General features: G+C 45.1%; 1 protein-coding gene across 1 annotated transcript in view; it reads right to left on the bottom strand.

Moving 5' to 3' along the window:
• TAX1BP3 (Tax1 binding protein 3) overlaps positions 1 to 13,737 on the bottom strand; it is a 30,047-nt gene extending 16,310 nt beyond the window's left edge. Inside the window, exons 1-2 of the mRNA XM_063955829.1 lie at positions 13,599 to 13,737; positions 2,377 to 2,496 (exon numbers count right to left, since the gene is read on the bottom strand). Coding sequence (XP_063811899.1) covers positions 2,377 to 2,496; positions 13,599 to 13,637 — 159 coding nt within the window. The 5' untranslated portion in view covers positions 13,638 to 13,737. The remainder of the gene's footprint in view (positions 1 to 2,376; positions 2,497 to 13,598) is intronic.
• Between the last annotated feature and the right edge of the window lie 2,606 nt (positions 13,738 to 16,343).

A 16,343-nucleotide genomic window follows, 5' to 3' on the forward strand; every position in this document is an offset into this window, starting at 1 on the left:
TTCATCTTCCGATGAATCCTCATCTGAATCATGTGTAGCCTGTGAGGGTGAAGATTTACTTACCATCGTCTTATCAGCTTGTTTCTTTTGAGACGCTGCTGCTGGAAGTGATACACCATAGGTGGGGAGCTGCATGTAAGGGTTAATAGTGTAACCTATCCCTAGTACAGGAGTTGGAGGAATTATCCATTCAGCTATACTGGATAAAGTCTGTGCAAATATAGCCCAAGGTGGATCCATCTCCACCTAAATCTGCCTTGTATTTTTTAACCCCTGGTGAAAGCTAAAACAATTTGCACACAAACCATCCTGAACCAGATCCTGAGAGAATAACACAGCTTTGCAAGACAAACATGAGTGTTGGTGTTGCTGTGAATGTACCATCCTCACCTTTGCCGCTCTTAGACATGATAAATAATCAACACTTCCACAGTGTACTACACAATTTGTGACTGTAATCACTTTAAACTTCTTAATGTGACATACAATCCAACCCTACCCATGCACCAGCATTGAGGATCGGAATAAACAAACTGACAGTAAAGTCAACAATCAAACTAGCAGTCAGTCACATGTTATACATTAGTATAATAAGCAATATGAGTGTATCATCAACTACTACTACAATTTAAGTATATAGGAGAACATATTACTGCATCATATTTAAACAGATCTAATGTACTCAGACGCAACTGTGAAAGAAACAACAGTAAATGTATACAGACTCATATGCAATAGGCACTTATCTAACTATTCGTACTCAAAAGGGTAGCTAGAGACTTAGTGCTGTATTACCCGTACTCAGTAGAGTGGGATACAGGGAGACTCACCCCGCTTCCAGGACCGATCAATACATTAGCGAACGCTTAGTGGATCCAGACGCTACTAGTGTAAACTGACGCTCCATGAACCTATAGTGAACACAGACGCTCAGTGAACACTGACGCACCAGTCACACAGCCGCCTATGCTGCGACTGGGTCCTCTTCGTGTACAGCGTCTGAGACGGAAGTGGGAAACCGTTCATGGCGGGAGACTTGGAGGAAACTGGTCATGACTCAGGAAGGGGGGGGGAGGGGCGACCAGGAGAGCGTCTGACTCCCCACTGCTGACATCAACCCTAGGGATCGCGGCCTCATACTATTCCTGGAGCCTCTAATCCTTAAGGCCTAGCGCTGGTGCACCCGTGGTGGCAGCCGCATCAGCGACTGTTTGGTAGTCTCCTCCCAAAACAGTGCGGCTGTGTCCGTATTCCACTACTAAGCAGAACCGATGCCTTACCCTCTCCCCGTGCTCCGGCCACAGCCTGGTAACGACTGCTGGACCTGCTAGTATGTCCGACACAGACGCCCGCCGAAACAGCACTGTATTCTTGTGTAAACGTTGTCGCGACCCGGCGGAGAGTTGTTGGAGCGACTCTTTCTAAGGTACGTATAAGATGCTGTTTAGAAAGATCACTCAAGAAAAAAATAGTAAGATTATAAAAATAAAATAAGAAAGCTTAGGGCTGCTAAAAACCTGACCATGGTCCGTCTCCTGCCGCACCAAACAAAAAACTGATTTGCCTGAGCAAGGAGGCGGGAATATATGGACGGGCCCGTTTCATGCTGGGAGGCCGGAAAAGCTTTGACTGATTGGTGCAAATCCGCTGTCACTTCATCATATCCCATTGTTATCATGTGGATAACCTGTGGACCCTGCCAAAGAAAAGCCAATTTTACAGTCTTAACCACAAATAGTATTAAAAAAAAACAAGACAAAAACAAACATAAAAAACACACCTGCTACCATTGTCTCTCTAAGAACAACACTCTGCACAGGAACGGTTACCTAGATCCTATAAAATGACATTTCACCATAAAGTACAGCAGGTATGTGGTTGGTTGGAGGGAGTTTCCCAGTTTACAAAAATTGTAATTGAAAATCAGATTTTATGGGTAATTATTAAAGAATAGACTCGTAACCATTTATTTTAGAAATTCACTGCAGAAGCAAACTGCCACCCCATAGGGATGATTCAATTTTTTTCCTGTGGCCCCGGCTGGGCGTCTTTAGCAATGGGCTATTTAATGGTTGCTACGATCAGACGGCCATTACCAGTTAAGATGCCCAACAGCTCCAGGTTTAGCAGCACAAAGCGGCTAAACCCATCTAAAGCGCTTGAATGGGTGTCCAGACTCCGGGTTTGGACGCCCAAACTACGGACTTTAACACATTTGTTCTCGTACCTCCTGAGGCTACTAATGGGTGTCTATTGGAGAAACAATTGAATAGCTCCGATAGACGCCCATTCCTTTAGACAGCCAACAGGTGGCACCTGAATTGGCCCCCATCACTCCCACAAAAAAGGTTTAGAAGTTCAAACTGAAAGCCCCACCTTATCAGTCTTGTCCTCTGAGAAAGGATTTTGCGCAGGGTCTTGGTCAATGCCGCCTCCAATACTGAATCCAAGGATCAGGCTATCTCCTTGACACAGTTTATGGATTTCAACTCTTTGCTATAGAAGGATAAGACACTGAGATTAGATATATTGTAAGCATAGTTACTTAAAAAACACTAACTTCAAATTGTTCTTTACACAGAACAGCAGATTTAGACAGAGTTTTACGCGGTCACTCATTGCATGCCATGAGTAAACTTAAGCGTTTGCCACTTCATAACCTGCCCTCAATCATATTTTCAGAGTTCAAGAACCAGGCCAAGCCACTAAGATATTGTACTGATATTACATACACTGAATTATCTCACATGAATAAAAGTGACAGGAGTGAGTTTGGATATGCATAGGGCGAAACAGAGAGAAAGGCAGTCCACTTAGAGGGGGCAATTCAATAGTTTTTTTGTGTACGGCAATGATTAATGGGCGCCTGATGCAGCATTTAAAATGTTTTGGGCACCCATTAATTATTGCGCTGGTCATGCCCAAAAGCACTGGGTTTAGACACGCAAAGCTGTTAAACCCGTCTAAATTAATTGGCACCACTCAAGAAGTGCCATTTGGGTGCCCAAAAGCCAGATGTTTTTGCACATTTCTGCTTGCCAGCTCAGGAGGTTGCGAGTAGAATGTAGGTGCCCACAGCACTCTAAATTGCTCCGCTGGGGGCACTTAAATTAAAGCCGTGATAAAAACAATTGAATTTCCCACTAACACATCCACATAAAAATTAGACAATCATAGTCAATGATTTTTAAAACAGAGGAGAAAAACACATACATAAACCCTGGACATACAAAGTAGACCAAATAGAAACAGGGTAATAAGGAGGGCCCTGTTCATGAGAGAGCTTACATACTAGTTGGAGGACAACACGGCTGAAATAAGGCAAGAGTATGGCTCAGAGGGTAGACTGTGATGGTGGGCCGGAGTAAGTGGCATAGGGTGGAGCAACTTTTTAGTAAGCATTTGAAGATTTTAAGGTTGGGGGGACGGAGTCTGATCAGGCATGGTAAAGATAAAATAGGCTGTGAGCAACACTGAACTAAATATTGATGCACAAGGATTCATTTTTTTACATTTTCTATTGTTTATGTGATTACACCAAACACAGCCCCATAAAAGGATTGCCCATGAATACAATAATAGATAAGCTAAGGTCTGTGCCAAGCACAAATTTGTTGCGGTATCAAAATAAGATACATCTGCCAACACAGTAGAAGTCATTTTTTAAATGGAAATAATTTATTTTGCCAAAAATATTGAAAAGTGGAGTTAGAATTACAATACTGCACAAAATTATTCACATTTATTTTAATATAATTTTTATTTATTTATTTATTTTTGGGGGGGGGGGGGGTCTGTTTACTTGGTTAATTAGGAGTTTTTGACCAAAATTAGCCTACTCATGCTGAGTGTGGTGGCAGTCATCCCTTGGTACTAGTGTCACAAGGTGGCCCTTGAGGATGTTTTCAGCAGAACTCAGGCCCTCTCCTACTAAGCATGCTCCTCCCCTTCTCTTCTACCTACTTCCCCCATAGATAGTACTCTTTTGGCATGCTGTACTCTCTCCCAGCCAAATAACCGTTGCATGGCTTACATAACTCACAAAGCCTGGGTCTCTGGTGAGTGAACCACAGTTAGGGGCTGATTTATCACAATCTGCATCTGAGGATGCAGATGTGATGTGATAAAATTGGCCCAAACTGCAATGCGATAATTGATTATATTGCACGGATGTATCAATTATCGCAAGCAGGGACAGAGCTTGAGAGAAAGCCCTGTCCCTGTGATGCCACTCCCTAACCTGTTTGGGTTATTTCTCGTGAAAAATAACCCAGAGTATGTGCTGCACATGCGCGGCCATCGCCGACACCAGGTGTCCACCCTCCCTCCTGTGACCCCACCAGCACATAAGGACCTGTGATCGGTGCTCCGAGAGGGCTGCCGGTCTTTGGATCCTCTCCCTGCTGTGACTCACCCTTCCCCCAGTGCTGTAGGGTGAGCTGCCATTTTACAGTATCCCATTACTGTACTAGGGGCCACAGCGGCAGCAGCAGGATCAGATAACTGGCAGCAGTAACCGACACACTGATCACCACTCCATGGGTCTGGTACTGTAAGTATGATTTTTATTATTATTTTTCCTTTTATGTTGTTTTTTATTTTAATTTAATTTTGCACAGTGATCAGCCTGTGTCTCCATCAGACACACACAGAGCCGGCCCTGACCAATATGATGCCCTAGGCATGATTCCGCCTCTGACCTTGCACCTCTTTCCCAGCACCATCACCCCTCACCCATAGCAGGTCTTGTTTTGGTGTTTGTACCCCCTATATTTTAAATAGCAACAGTTCGCACATTTGGCGCACAGCCAAAAAAGGGGTGTGTTTTTGCTGGCAAGGGGCATGGCCACACAATAGTAACCCCAATTCCAATTACGCCACACAGTACTGCAACTTTATTCACATTTTATCATGCGATAGTGTCCATAATTCATATTACATCCCACAGTATCACTTTACCTTATAAACGTTACTCCTCACAGTAGAGCCCCTTATTCACATTACATCACACTGAATTACTCCTTATTCACATTACACCACACCCTATTGCTCTTTATTCACATTAGACAACACAGTAGTGCCCTTTCTATATGCAACGCCACATAGTAGAGCACCTTATACACATAATGCCACACATTAGTAATGCATTTATACACAATTCCACACAGTAATGCCCCTTATACATATGAGACACATTAATGTCCTTATAAACATAATGCGCCTTACACATTATGACAACCTTTATTAATGCCCTTTTACACATAATGTCCCTTACACATATGCCGCACATTATTAATGCCCTTATACACATAATGCCACACATAGTGCCCCTTTACACATATGTTGCACATTATTAATGCATTTTTACATGACACACATAATGCTCCTTACACATATTCCGAACACTACTGCACAACCAACCCACTCACACTGCCACTAACACTGTGACCTCTGCCTATGCTTGGATACAGATGTGTCCTCATAAATCTTACATCAATGCTAACCTCGGGCACCTTTTTTTTATGAAAATGCATCTTATTTGCATTGCTATGTGGCTAGGATACACAAGCAGCTTCTGCTGATTAAACCGATATGCAGCATGCCTATATACTGTGTGAGACTGTGGCTGTATCTGCATATGAAATGCTACATACAGAATATAGGCATGCTGCATATCATTTTAATCAGCAGAAGCTGCTGGTGCCCCTAGGCATATCAAATGCCCTAGGCAATTGCCTAGTTTGCCTATGCCTATGGCTGGCTCTGGACACACACAGCTGATCACACTGGCGGGTTCCCTGCACAGCTTTCTCTGCCTGCGGGTAGAGAAAACTGAGCAGGGGTAAGGGGGCACTCACGGAGCGATCGCTGCTTAAAATCTAAGCAATCTGACTAGATTGCTTAGATTTTAAGCAGTGATCTCTCCGTGTGTACATCGCTATCGCTAGATTGGCCTGCATGCAGGCTAATCTAGCGGGTCGCTCACTTCACCCGCTGGGTGAAATGAGCGCCCCCCCCTAACCTGAACACAACAGCTTCAAAAAAAAAAGGAAGGACGGAGAAGTCACTGACATTTATAGGGGATACGGTCATTAGGTCGACACAGCTTAGGTCGACCACTGAAGGTCGACATGCATTAGGTCAACATGTACTCAGTCGACATGAGTTTTTCACATTTTTCTTTCCTAATTTTTTGGACTTTTTCATACTTGACGATCCACGTGGACTACAATTGGGAATGGTAACCTTGCCCGAAGGGTTCCCTGTTACTTTACGAAGAAAACGACACCAAAAAAAGTCCAAAAACCCATGCCGACCTTTTGACCTGTCGACCTAGTATATGTCAACCTAATGACCTAATGACCATGTCGACCTATTGTCCCTGTCGACCCAATGAACGTCGACCTTTCATGGTTGACCTAATGACTGTCGACCTAAGTTGAGTCGACCCAAAAACCCATACCCATTTATAGGGCCTAATTCAGCATGGATCGCAAAGGCAAAATCTTTCTCTAATGGGCAAAACCATGTACACTGCAGGTGGGGCAGATACAACATGTGCAGAGAGAGTTTGGGTGGGTTATAGTGTGTAGGGTAAATTCTGGCTGCTTTATTTATACACTGCAATTTAGATTTCAGTTTGAACACATCCCACCCAAATCTAACTCTCTCTGCACGTTACATCTGCCCCACCCCCTGCAGTACACATGGTTTTGCCCATTAGAGAAAGATTTTGCTTTTGCGATCCATGCTGAATTAGGCCCATAGTATTGTATATGTTTGTATATGTTGCTGAAATAGTGTCTTTCCTCTTAGTAGCTACATGAAACCCTGTGGAGCTGCGTAGGAGACCAGTGTAAACAATGGTTGTTGGGGCCCTAGTGTTCCAAAGGTTTATAGCTTTGTGCCCCAGCTCTGCTCCTTGTTTGTTGCTGGGGTGAAGTGAGCTTCCTTCTAATAATGTCAGACAGGGAACTGGACAAATGTGTGCATAGGCGTGCACAGCACATTTTATTAGGGGGTGTACGATTGAAGGGGCGTGTCTAGCACTGTCTATTGGGCGTGTCTAAAAACACCTATTGGGCGTGTCTAGCACCATATATTGGCACTCATTGCAAGCTAAACAATATAGGCCTGGCCAAATACAGTAAGTTACAAAAAAGAAAAGTATGCAATCTAAAAAAAAAATTAGTCTGTGGGTGCATTCATGGTAAAAGAAATAACGGTTACATATAAATACTAGCTGAGCCAAGCATTTTGTAGTTTCCTGAGTGCATCTTCAGACTATAGGTGCACTCAGGAAACTACTGAATGCTTGGCTCAGCTAGTAAACATATGTAAAAAAAAAAAAAAGAAAAAGAAAAGAAGGGTAACCCTTCTTTTCTTTTTATTTATTTTTTTTCCGCTCAAGAGTGCACACTGCACCCACAGATCTAATTTTTTGGGGGTTGGGTAACTAACTAATATCTATACTACAGTACATACATGATTTTATTCCCCATGGCTGGCCTGGCCCCCTCTCTTTCGACTGCAGGAGGAGCAGCTGCAGGCTCAGTGAGCTGTCTCAGGTACACATTAACAGAGAGAGTCTGTCTCACCCCATCTGTTGAGTGCTGAACTATCTCAGGGTCGCTCAGCGCGCTGTGTCCTCCCCTCTGGCGGCGGCTCCAAGTCCTCCTTAGAGGAATGCTGGCTGGGCTGGCCCGGGGGCACTGGTGTGGCTGGCGGCAGCTGTGTCCTGGCGGGAGTTCAGCGTGGGTGAAAGAGGAAGGAGGGTGCCGCGCGGTGTGACATCAACATGTCATACCCTCCAACATTGTACACGTAAAAACCGGTACAAATAAGGAAAGGGGGCGTAGCCACGCCCCCTTTCCTATTCTTTTAATGGAGATGCAGTGAGTCAAAAATCGGTACAAAGCCCTTTTTGGCCGGTACAGACCTTAAAAAAACGGTACTGTACCGGCCAAAAAGGTACAGTTGGAGGGTATGACATGTCACATCACAAGACGGAGCTTAACATCAGTCTCCCCTGTGTGGACGCTGGGATTACATTAAAGCAGTGGTTTCCAAACTTTTTTGAATCACGGCGCCCTAGAATATCAGAATTTTTTTCACGGCACCCCTAGGCTAAAAATTACTTATTGAGAAATTTAGAAGGAAATATTACATTAAGTAGATCACTTTTAAATGCCATCCTTAGGGTCAGTTGTGTGGTGAGGGACAAGATTTGCTTCTGTTTGGCTACATATTTTATGACTGGCAGCCACCTGCACTGGTTTTGCCTATTATATTGACCATGAATAATTTGAATTGGTCCTGGACCACCAACCCAGGGCACCCCTGGAAGTGTCCCGAGGCACCCCAGGGAGCCACGGCACACAGTTTGGGAACCTCTGCATTAAAGTATAAACAGTGACACCGGGCAAAGGGAAGGGCACAGTGACACACTGCAATGAGCAGTACTGGCAGTGCAGCAGGAGGGGCTCGGTGGTGTCTAGTGCCGATCATGGCAGTCGTGGCATGCAGGGGGTGCCGGATATTAGGGGGTGCCTGTGCGCACGCCTATGAATGTGTGGTCAGCATCAATCTAGCGTGTATTGCATGCTCATGGTAATCTCCCATACCCCTATACAGTATAATAGCGAACCATGACCCCTCAGGTACCAGAGTGCAAGAGGGCCATTTGGAAAAAAGGTTTATGTGGGAAAGGGCAGAGTGCAAATTGGTTTGATATATTAGCAACGTTACATTTTGTTCCAAACAAGAAAAGAAGCCAGTGTCATGGCTGGCAGAGTACAACAACTGTTGGGCATGTGAATAAGCCATGCAGCAGCAACCACTTGATAAAATAGGAACTGTTGTGTTATGATCTAAGTCAAATAAAGACCATGTATACGCTCCACTGGACCAAAGCTGCCACAAGCCAAGTAATCACAAAATTGTGGAATGTCCGCTTTGGTGCGATCAAGCAATAAGTGTCACAGATGGGAGTACCCTCTCCTTACCAGGCAAGACACATCCTGTATTTACAAGCTGAGATACCGTACTTGACAGCTGGGTTATGGAGAAGGTGGTAACGGAATTACAAAAGTTAGAACATGTCATGGCCCATGCATGCACTCCTTGTCAAAGTCTGGTATGATTCAGTCAGGAACTGGCTCTGACTAGCAGGAATGCAGAAGTGATAGGAGTGTCAAACACACCTCTCCTATCACAACTTTCCATTTAGGAGCAGTTATCTTGTGTGCTACTCTGTATTTCTTTGTATGGGTTCACCATATTCCCAGTGTCAGCAAGGAAGGCTTATACGTATTTACACTGGTGGGGAACAACTGGATTTTGTACTGGGATATACTGACTATAGCAATGTATAATGATAATATGTACACAAGCAGTGGCTCCTCAACACAACAATGGATTATTCACTTTATTAATGAAAATGTTTTTCGGTCAGCGTTATCCCCCCAACAAAGGAGTACTGACATAATTGTGAATGCAACTGTATTTATAAAATGAGACCAGTCCACTGCGGTTTAGCGGAGGTACTTTATTTTTCCTTGCTTCATAACACAAAACTAGCTCATCCGTTGGGAATCCCGACAGCCAGTATATTGACCGCATCCGACATCCGTCATATGCTGCGTGTTGTTTACTGTAAGGGATTCCTTCAAGTTTTAAAATACATTTAAAAAATTGCAACTAGATGACACACACTAGTCTGCAGGGGTGATCACGCAGCTCTACCATGCCTATTCAATAGTCCATGTACAACACAAATATACTGTAATGACTTAAGCACAGTCTCAAATTAAAAAACATAGGGCCTAATTCAGACTGGATCGCTGCAGCGTCCACGCGCACCCCCCGGGAGGGCCAGTGAGATGCTAAAAGCATCTCAGGGCTGCGATCGCCTCTGTCTAATTGACAGGAAGAGGCATTCGCGGGGCGGGAGGGGGCGTGCCAACGATGTCAGAACGCCGTTGGTGGGGCGCGGTCTGGAGGTGTGTCTGGACCGCTGCAGGGGCGTCCGCGGCGGCTGCATGACCGCAGCAGGTGTGTATGGATCGCTGCAGGGGCGGGCCGCTGCGCAGGCAGGGAGCTACTCGGCGGGTGCAAAAGCATCGCCGCCGTGTGATGCATTTGCGCCCGTGTGGAGGGGGAGAGGGAATGACATGCGGGGCGTCACCCCGCATGTCCGAATAACTGATCGTAGATGTGCTAAATTTAGCACATCTATGTTTAGATCTGAATCACCCCCATAGTTTCTTGTAATTCCGCTTCTATGACAATAAAACAAAAGTGGCCCAAGGAAAGGAGGCAAAGAAACAAATCAAAAGAAATTCCTTTGGATTTACAACTGCTGAAGAATGTGAATGTTATATCCTCTAACAAGTCTTAAATTCAATATTCTTCTGGGGATTCTTCCTCCAGATAAAGCTGGAGTATTTCAATGTCTTCTAACAAAGACCCCACTATCTGAGAAAAGGGTAAAGTAGCAGCAGCAGCCTGCCCTTCTAGCTTTGTGTTATATTTAGTGATTTGTTTTATGAATTCAGCAGCTCAGTCTGCATCACATACAGCATCTGCAAGGTTTTATATGCACATCCATTGAGTGGTACACAGACCCTCGCACACCATTTCCCACTGATGAGTCATCCGTCTTCCAGTACTAAACTACATTGTCTGGAGAAAAGTAAGGTTACCCTAGCAACCTTAAAGTCCCTGCAACTCCTCATTTCTTCAAGGCATCATGCACATCAGAGTTACTTTTGAGCATTAAACGCACGCTTTGATGCTGATGGCTTAATAGAACATCATATGGACCTGTACGGCGAGATGCATCCCAATCATCACATGTATGACAAAGGCTATACACTGCTGTAACTGACCATGCAGCATACAAACTAAAGCGCAGGTTACCACTTTACAAACAGAAATCCTTAGTGTTCTTTTTAACAAAAATCACTGCGGTAGGCTAAAACAAGGAACTTGAGATTTACAATTTCTATCTGGTTTGTTTCTTCAGGCTGCCATTCATAATTGATTATTCTCCAGATTTCACAATGTTGTACATGACAACGGCAGGAACACTGCACCTGATGTAGTGAGCAGAGAGGCTTTAGAATACTATTCTGAGCTCAGTTTTCATTGTGACTTCCTACACTTTCACATAACATGCCGACACAGAGTCAGAAATGTTTTCCCTCCAGTGTGATTTTAAGAGGTAAGAATTTGTAGGAGTATATATGAGAATAGTAACTAGCAAATACATGCATAAAAAGGTTCTTCACTTGCGATTTAAAAAAAACAAAAATGTGTAGGATTGCTGCACGTAAGCCACGCTAAATGCAACTGAATTGATAATCACTCGTAACAATGTAACACAATTGTATACAGGTAATAAATAAGTTTGCCAACCAAATTCCCACTTTTGGGGAGGAGTTAACTGGCAATGAGATTCCAGAAATGCACAGCCAGAAATATTGGCCAGGTCAGCTCATATTGAGGTGCAAATAAAAACCAGTAAGTTCTCCGCACCTTAATAGTCACCCATAACTAGAGCAGAATATAGTCAGGTTACTACCAGTATTATGTGTAGTATGTTGGCATCAGCCACAGAAATGGCTTCAATATGCTTTGTCAACATATATAGGGGGATATTCAATTGTTTGAAAAGTCGGTTGGGTGTCTGTTTTTCCCTATTAGATAGGGGGGGGGAAACAGACACCCAACTGGCTTTTCAAACAATTGAATAACCCCCATAGTGTCTCCAACCATAATCTACACTACAGGTACTCCATGTCAACAGAGGACATGCCGATAATGGGGGTAATTCCAAGTTGATCGCAGCAGGATTTTTGATAGCAATTGGGCAAAACCATGTGCACTGCAGGGGAGGCAGATATAACATGTGCAGAGAGAGTTGGATTTGGGTGGGGTGTGTTCAATCTGCAATCTAATTTGCAGTGTAAAAATAAAGCAGCCAGTATTTACCCTGCACAGAAATAAAATAACCCACCCAAATCTAACTCTTTCTGCACATGTTATATCTGTCTCCCCTGCAGTGCACATGGTTTTGCCCAATTGCTATCAAAAATCCTGCTGCGATCAACTTGGCATTACCCCCAATGTCTCATTGACAACTTGGAGCATGTCGACACTGCCATGAAGTTGTCAGTTTGGAATGTCAACACCTAATCCAGCCCTAGGACTTGAACAGCTGACATTCTGACTATGTAGGCATGTCATATGCCGACATGGTAAAATTCAACGCTTTGGTAACAGTAATGACTGTCTACAATGTGAATGTAGGCATGCGGACTGCATACACACAGAAATAAGGCACCTGTCACACAAATAAACTGTTGGTATAACATTTTTCAAAATAAGGTCACTGATAAATTGCCAGTCACAATTATTTTTTTCTCTCCAGAATTTATAATTCAGAGCAATGCTGCAGAGTTTACTATACACATTATTTTAATTGTGTAGTATTGTTTGAATGCTTAAAGTATGGGCAATTCCATGTACAAAGGTGATCTTTCCCAATTCCTAATGTGCCCATTTCAACAATCCTGGTTATTTGGTAAAAGCCTCACTGTAAATTTTTTCATGACATTTCTTTCTTAACAAGTAATTGCAGTCAACCATTGGGAAAAACGCATTCCATTATGAGAACTGACCACGATGTAATACGGTGTTGTAAACGCCATGGTGAAATTAGGGCTACCATAGAAACCCACTCACAAAACACTCTGATTTTGCAATAGTGCACCTTCATGTCTACTTCTCAGGAGGTGCCTCCACCAACCAGAAGTTTGGGGAGAGAGGCAGAAAAAATCTGAAAAGAGGCACCAAACCTATCTATTACACATGACATCCTAATTGATATTTAACTAGAGTATTGCACTCTCTTAACAAGATACACCTCCTTGCCCTAAACTCCTCACATATTACAGGGCAAACCTCTGCTTCCCTGCATATGCCATCCTGTTCTGCAAACTACATGCCCTCTGGCAGAAACCTAGACACACAGCTCTGCAGAGCACCTTGCTTTTTGATTTTACAAACGATATACTTCCAAGAAATATCTAAGCAGGCGGTAATGTAATTGGGAAGTAGGGGTTGGAAAGGAATTCAGTTGATTATTGCCCCAGTTAGAAAGGTATGTAAAGGTATGTCCCTGGGATCAAAAGGGAGTGGAACTTGAAACACAACAGAAAGGAGCACACATAATTCTGTGCTGTAGGTTGCAATCAGAAGCAAAGTGTTGTGTGTGCAGAAAAGTGCAAATGTAAATAGTGCTGTATTTGTACTAAGGAGGTGGGGTGGAGGGGCCGGGAGAGCAGGTCAGCAGGAAATAAAAAGGACACATAGGTGCAGTAGTCATATCACATGGGATGTATGCATGGACACACTGCATTAGCTATAAGGAAGAGGATGTAATGCTGCGTATATACTGGGTTATGTGGTGTAGAGGAGTGAGTGCAAGTTACTGGGTACAGGTTAGTATAAGGATCTCTGTAGCCTCACGATGAAGCACTGGGAGGATGGATAACAGCCATCACACTTTAGCCAGCAAGCAGCACATAACTCACCACCACGGCTGTGACTGGCTGTCCCGGGATGTACGACATCGCTGCGCTTTCTTCCCGACTCTAGTCTCCGCCACCACCCGCACTGGACAAAGCGAGCCCGGGCCTCACACTCACACCTAGCTCATGAATATTAATCTAGTGACCCACCCGATATCTGCATAACGCGCTGGCACTTCCCACGGCACCGGCCACACAGCCTGTGTGTGTCCGGTGCCACGCCCCCTGCTTATGAATTATGCGGTACTAAATGACACACACGCCGAACAGTTTCCTCCTATTTATTCAAATCACCGCTTGGCCACATCCACTGCTCATGAATATATAGCACCAGGTTCATCCTTCCCATACTCAGCTATGTAGGAATGTGGTACAGTAGCCCCCTGACGTCATTATGACTCGACGCCAGGTCATGTGACTTTTTTCATTTTACACACACCGTTCCCGGTTCCTTCTGTAAGGGCAGCTCGTACTGCAGTATATATACTAGTGCTTCCGGCCTCTGACTTAGCTGATGAGCTGGCAGCCAGGGTATGTCAGGGAGCCGCTGAGGGCATGGTAGATGCTAGAATCAAGTGGGCTAAGGGTCCTTTTCCGTAAGGGGGAGGAGTTACGACACAAGGGGCAGGAGCTAGGCCAGCGGGATAGTTCCTCTGGCCTAGCTCCTCCCCCTTGTGTCGTGGCTCCTCCCCCAGACGGAAAAGGTCCCTTAGCCCACTTGATTCTACCGTTCTAGGTCCCTTCTCCTACTCCGAAATATAATCAACCCTGAGGGCATGTGCGCTATTAGGTGGGCAAATACCATGCTGTGGACAGGGACGGATCTAGACTTTTCTTTAGGGGGGGGGGCGATTTACTGTTTAATCTTGACTCCTCCCTCTACAGTCCCAACTCCTCCCATCTGCAATCCTAACTACTCCTCTCTCAATTCTGACTGAACTTTTTGAGTGAGACTGAGGTAGAGCTTTGTGATTGTTCTATGTACATGTGACTGTGATATGGGGTAATTGTATTTATTAGCCATAGTACCCACACACCAGCAAGTGAGGGGCAAATGCTCTGTAACCCTTGCTCTCCTGGCTCCTCTATGCTGCTGTGGTATAAGCTGCAGCACATCGTTCTGTCTCAGGCTCTCTCTGGAGAGCTCTCTCCTGCTCAAAAGTGGGCATGGCTATGACTGTGTTAGGGGGGGGCGGTCGCCCCCCCCTCCCTAGATCCGGCCCTGGCTGTGGAGGGGAAAATGTGGGGAATAACCTGCTGTGTAGGGGAAAATGTGGGGAATAACCTGCTGTGGAGGAGCATGTCAGCGAGAAGCTGGAGGGGAAAACGCTGGGCTGGGGCATGTGATGTGGAGTACACAGCTAGGCATGTAGCTGGGGGCATGTGGAGTGCACGGTAGGCATGTAGGGAAGAACCTGCTTTTGATAGGGTATGTCTGTGAAAAGTTGGGGTAAGGCAGACCTGCATATAAGTGAGTAGCTAAGGGCATGTAGGAAAGAACCTTCTGTGAAGGGGAGGAGAAGCCGAGGTAGGGCAAGCTGGCATATGAAGGAGAAGCTGGGGGCATGTGGGGAACACAAGTGGGCATTATGATGCAGGAACTAATGTGCTGTGGAGGGGGCATATTATTAGGCAGTAGGTGGGGGAATGCACACATACATATAAGGGAGGAGCTGCCTTGGGGCCATTTGGGAACATAGACGGGCACATGGGTAATACACTGCTATGGAGGAAGCATGTCTGGGAAAAGCTAGAGGGGACATATCAGAGCAAAGCTTGGGGCATGTGAGGGTGGAGCTTGTGGACACGTGGGTAATAAGCTACTGTGAAGGAAGCATGTCAGGGAACAGATGGAGAGCATGTGAGAGAGATCTGACAGGTGAGTGTGAGGCAGAAGCTGAGGAGCATTTTAAGAGAAAAGCTGGTTGTCAGCAGGGGTGTGAAAGACTTGACAGGATGCCGGCGGTCACATGACCAGCCATGAAATCCTAACTTCTAGAATGTCGACAGGGGTGGGGTAATTAATTTACCCCTCCCCTGCTGCCTACCCTAACCCGTCTGGGGTGGCGTCTAGTTCTAAGGACACAGGGTGGTGGCTACAGCTAACACCCCCCCTCTGGTGTCTAACCCGTATTGGTCCCTAATCCTGACCCCAACTCTTATCCTTGGGATGCCATCGGTCAGGGTTCCAGCGTTCATGGGACCATACAATGGAAGGGGTGGGCATATAAGAGAGAAGGCATTCAGTTTGGGGGAATAGGTCTGGCTATGTGTCCAAAAAGCTTCTCTGTCACCATCTACTCTCACATATGCGCTCCACAAGCCATGTTTCTCTTACGTCCTAGAGGATGCTGGGGTCCACATTAGTACTATACTCTAGCAGCGTTGTGTGTGGGTTGGCTCCAATCTCTGTGTGTCTCTGCCATTCTTGGAGGGAAATTGTCTGCCCAGTACCCTGTGTGTTTGTGGGGTGTGACAACATGTCTAGGGACACTGTTTCATATGCTGCAGAGGATTTGTCTTCCCAGGAAGACTCCATTCCATGTAATCAGGATTGCTCCATTCCATGTAATCAGGATTGTCCCATGTAATTGGGACTGTTTTAGCACAGATCCCAGCTAGAGAGCCAGAATGGTTAGTCTCTCTGAGGGGGACTATTTCTCAGATTTCCGATAGGGTTGCTAGGACTGTTCATGCCACTCAGGTCCTCCAGTCCTCTATGGTTGTATGGTCTGATACTGCCTCCTC

This window comes from Pseudophryne corroboree, chromosome 2, assembly GCF_028390025.1.
Source record: "Pseudophryne corroboree isolate aPseCor3 chromosome 2, aPseCor3.hap2, whole genome shotgun sequence".
Taxonomy (NCBI): Eukaryota; Metazoa; Chordata; class Amphibia; order Anura; family Myobatrachidae; genus Pseudophryne; species Pseudophryne corroboree.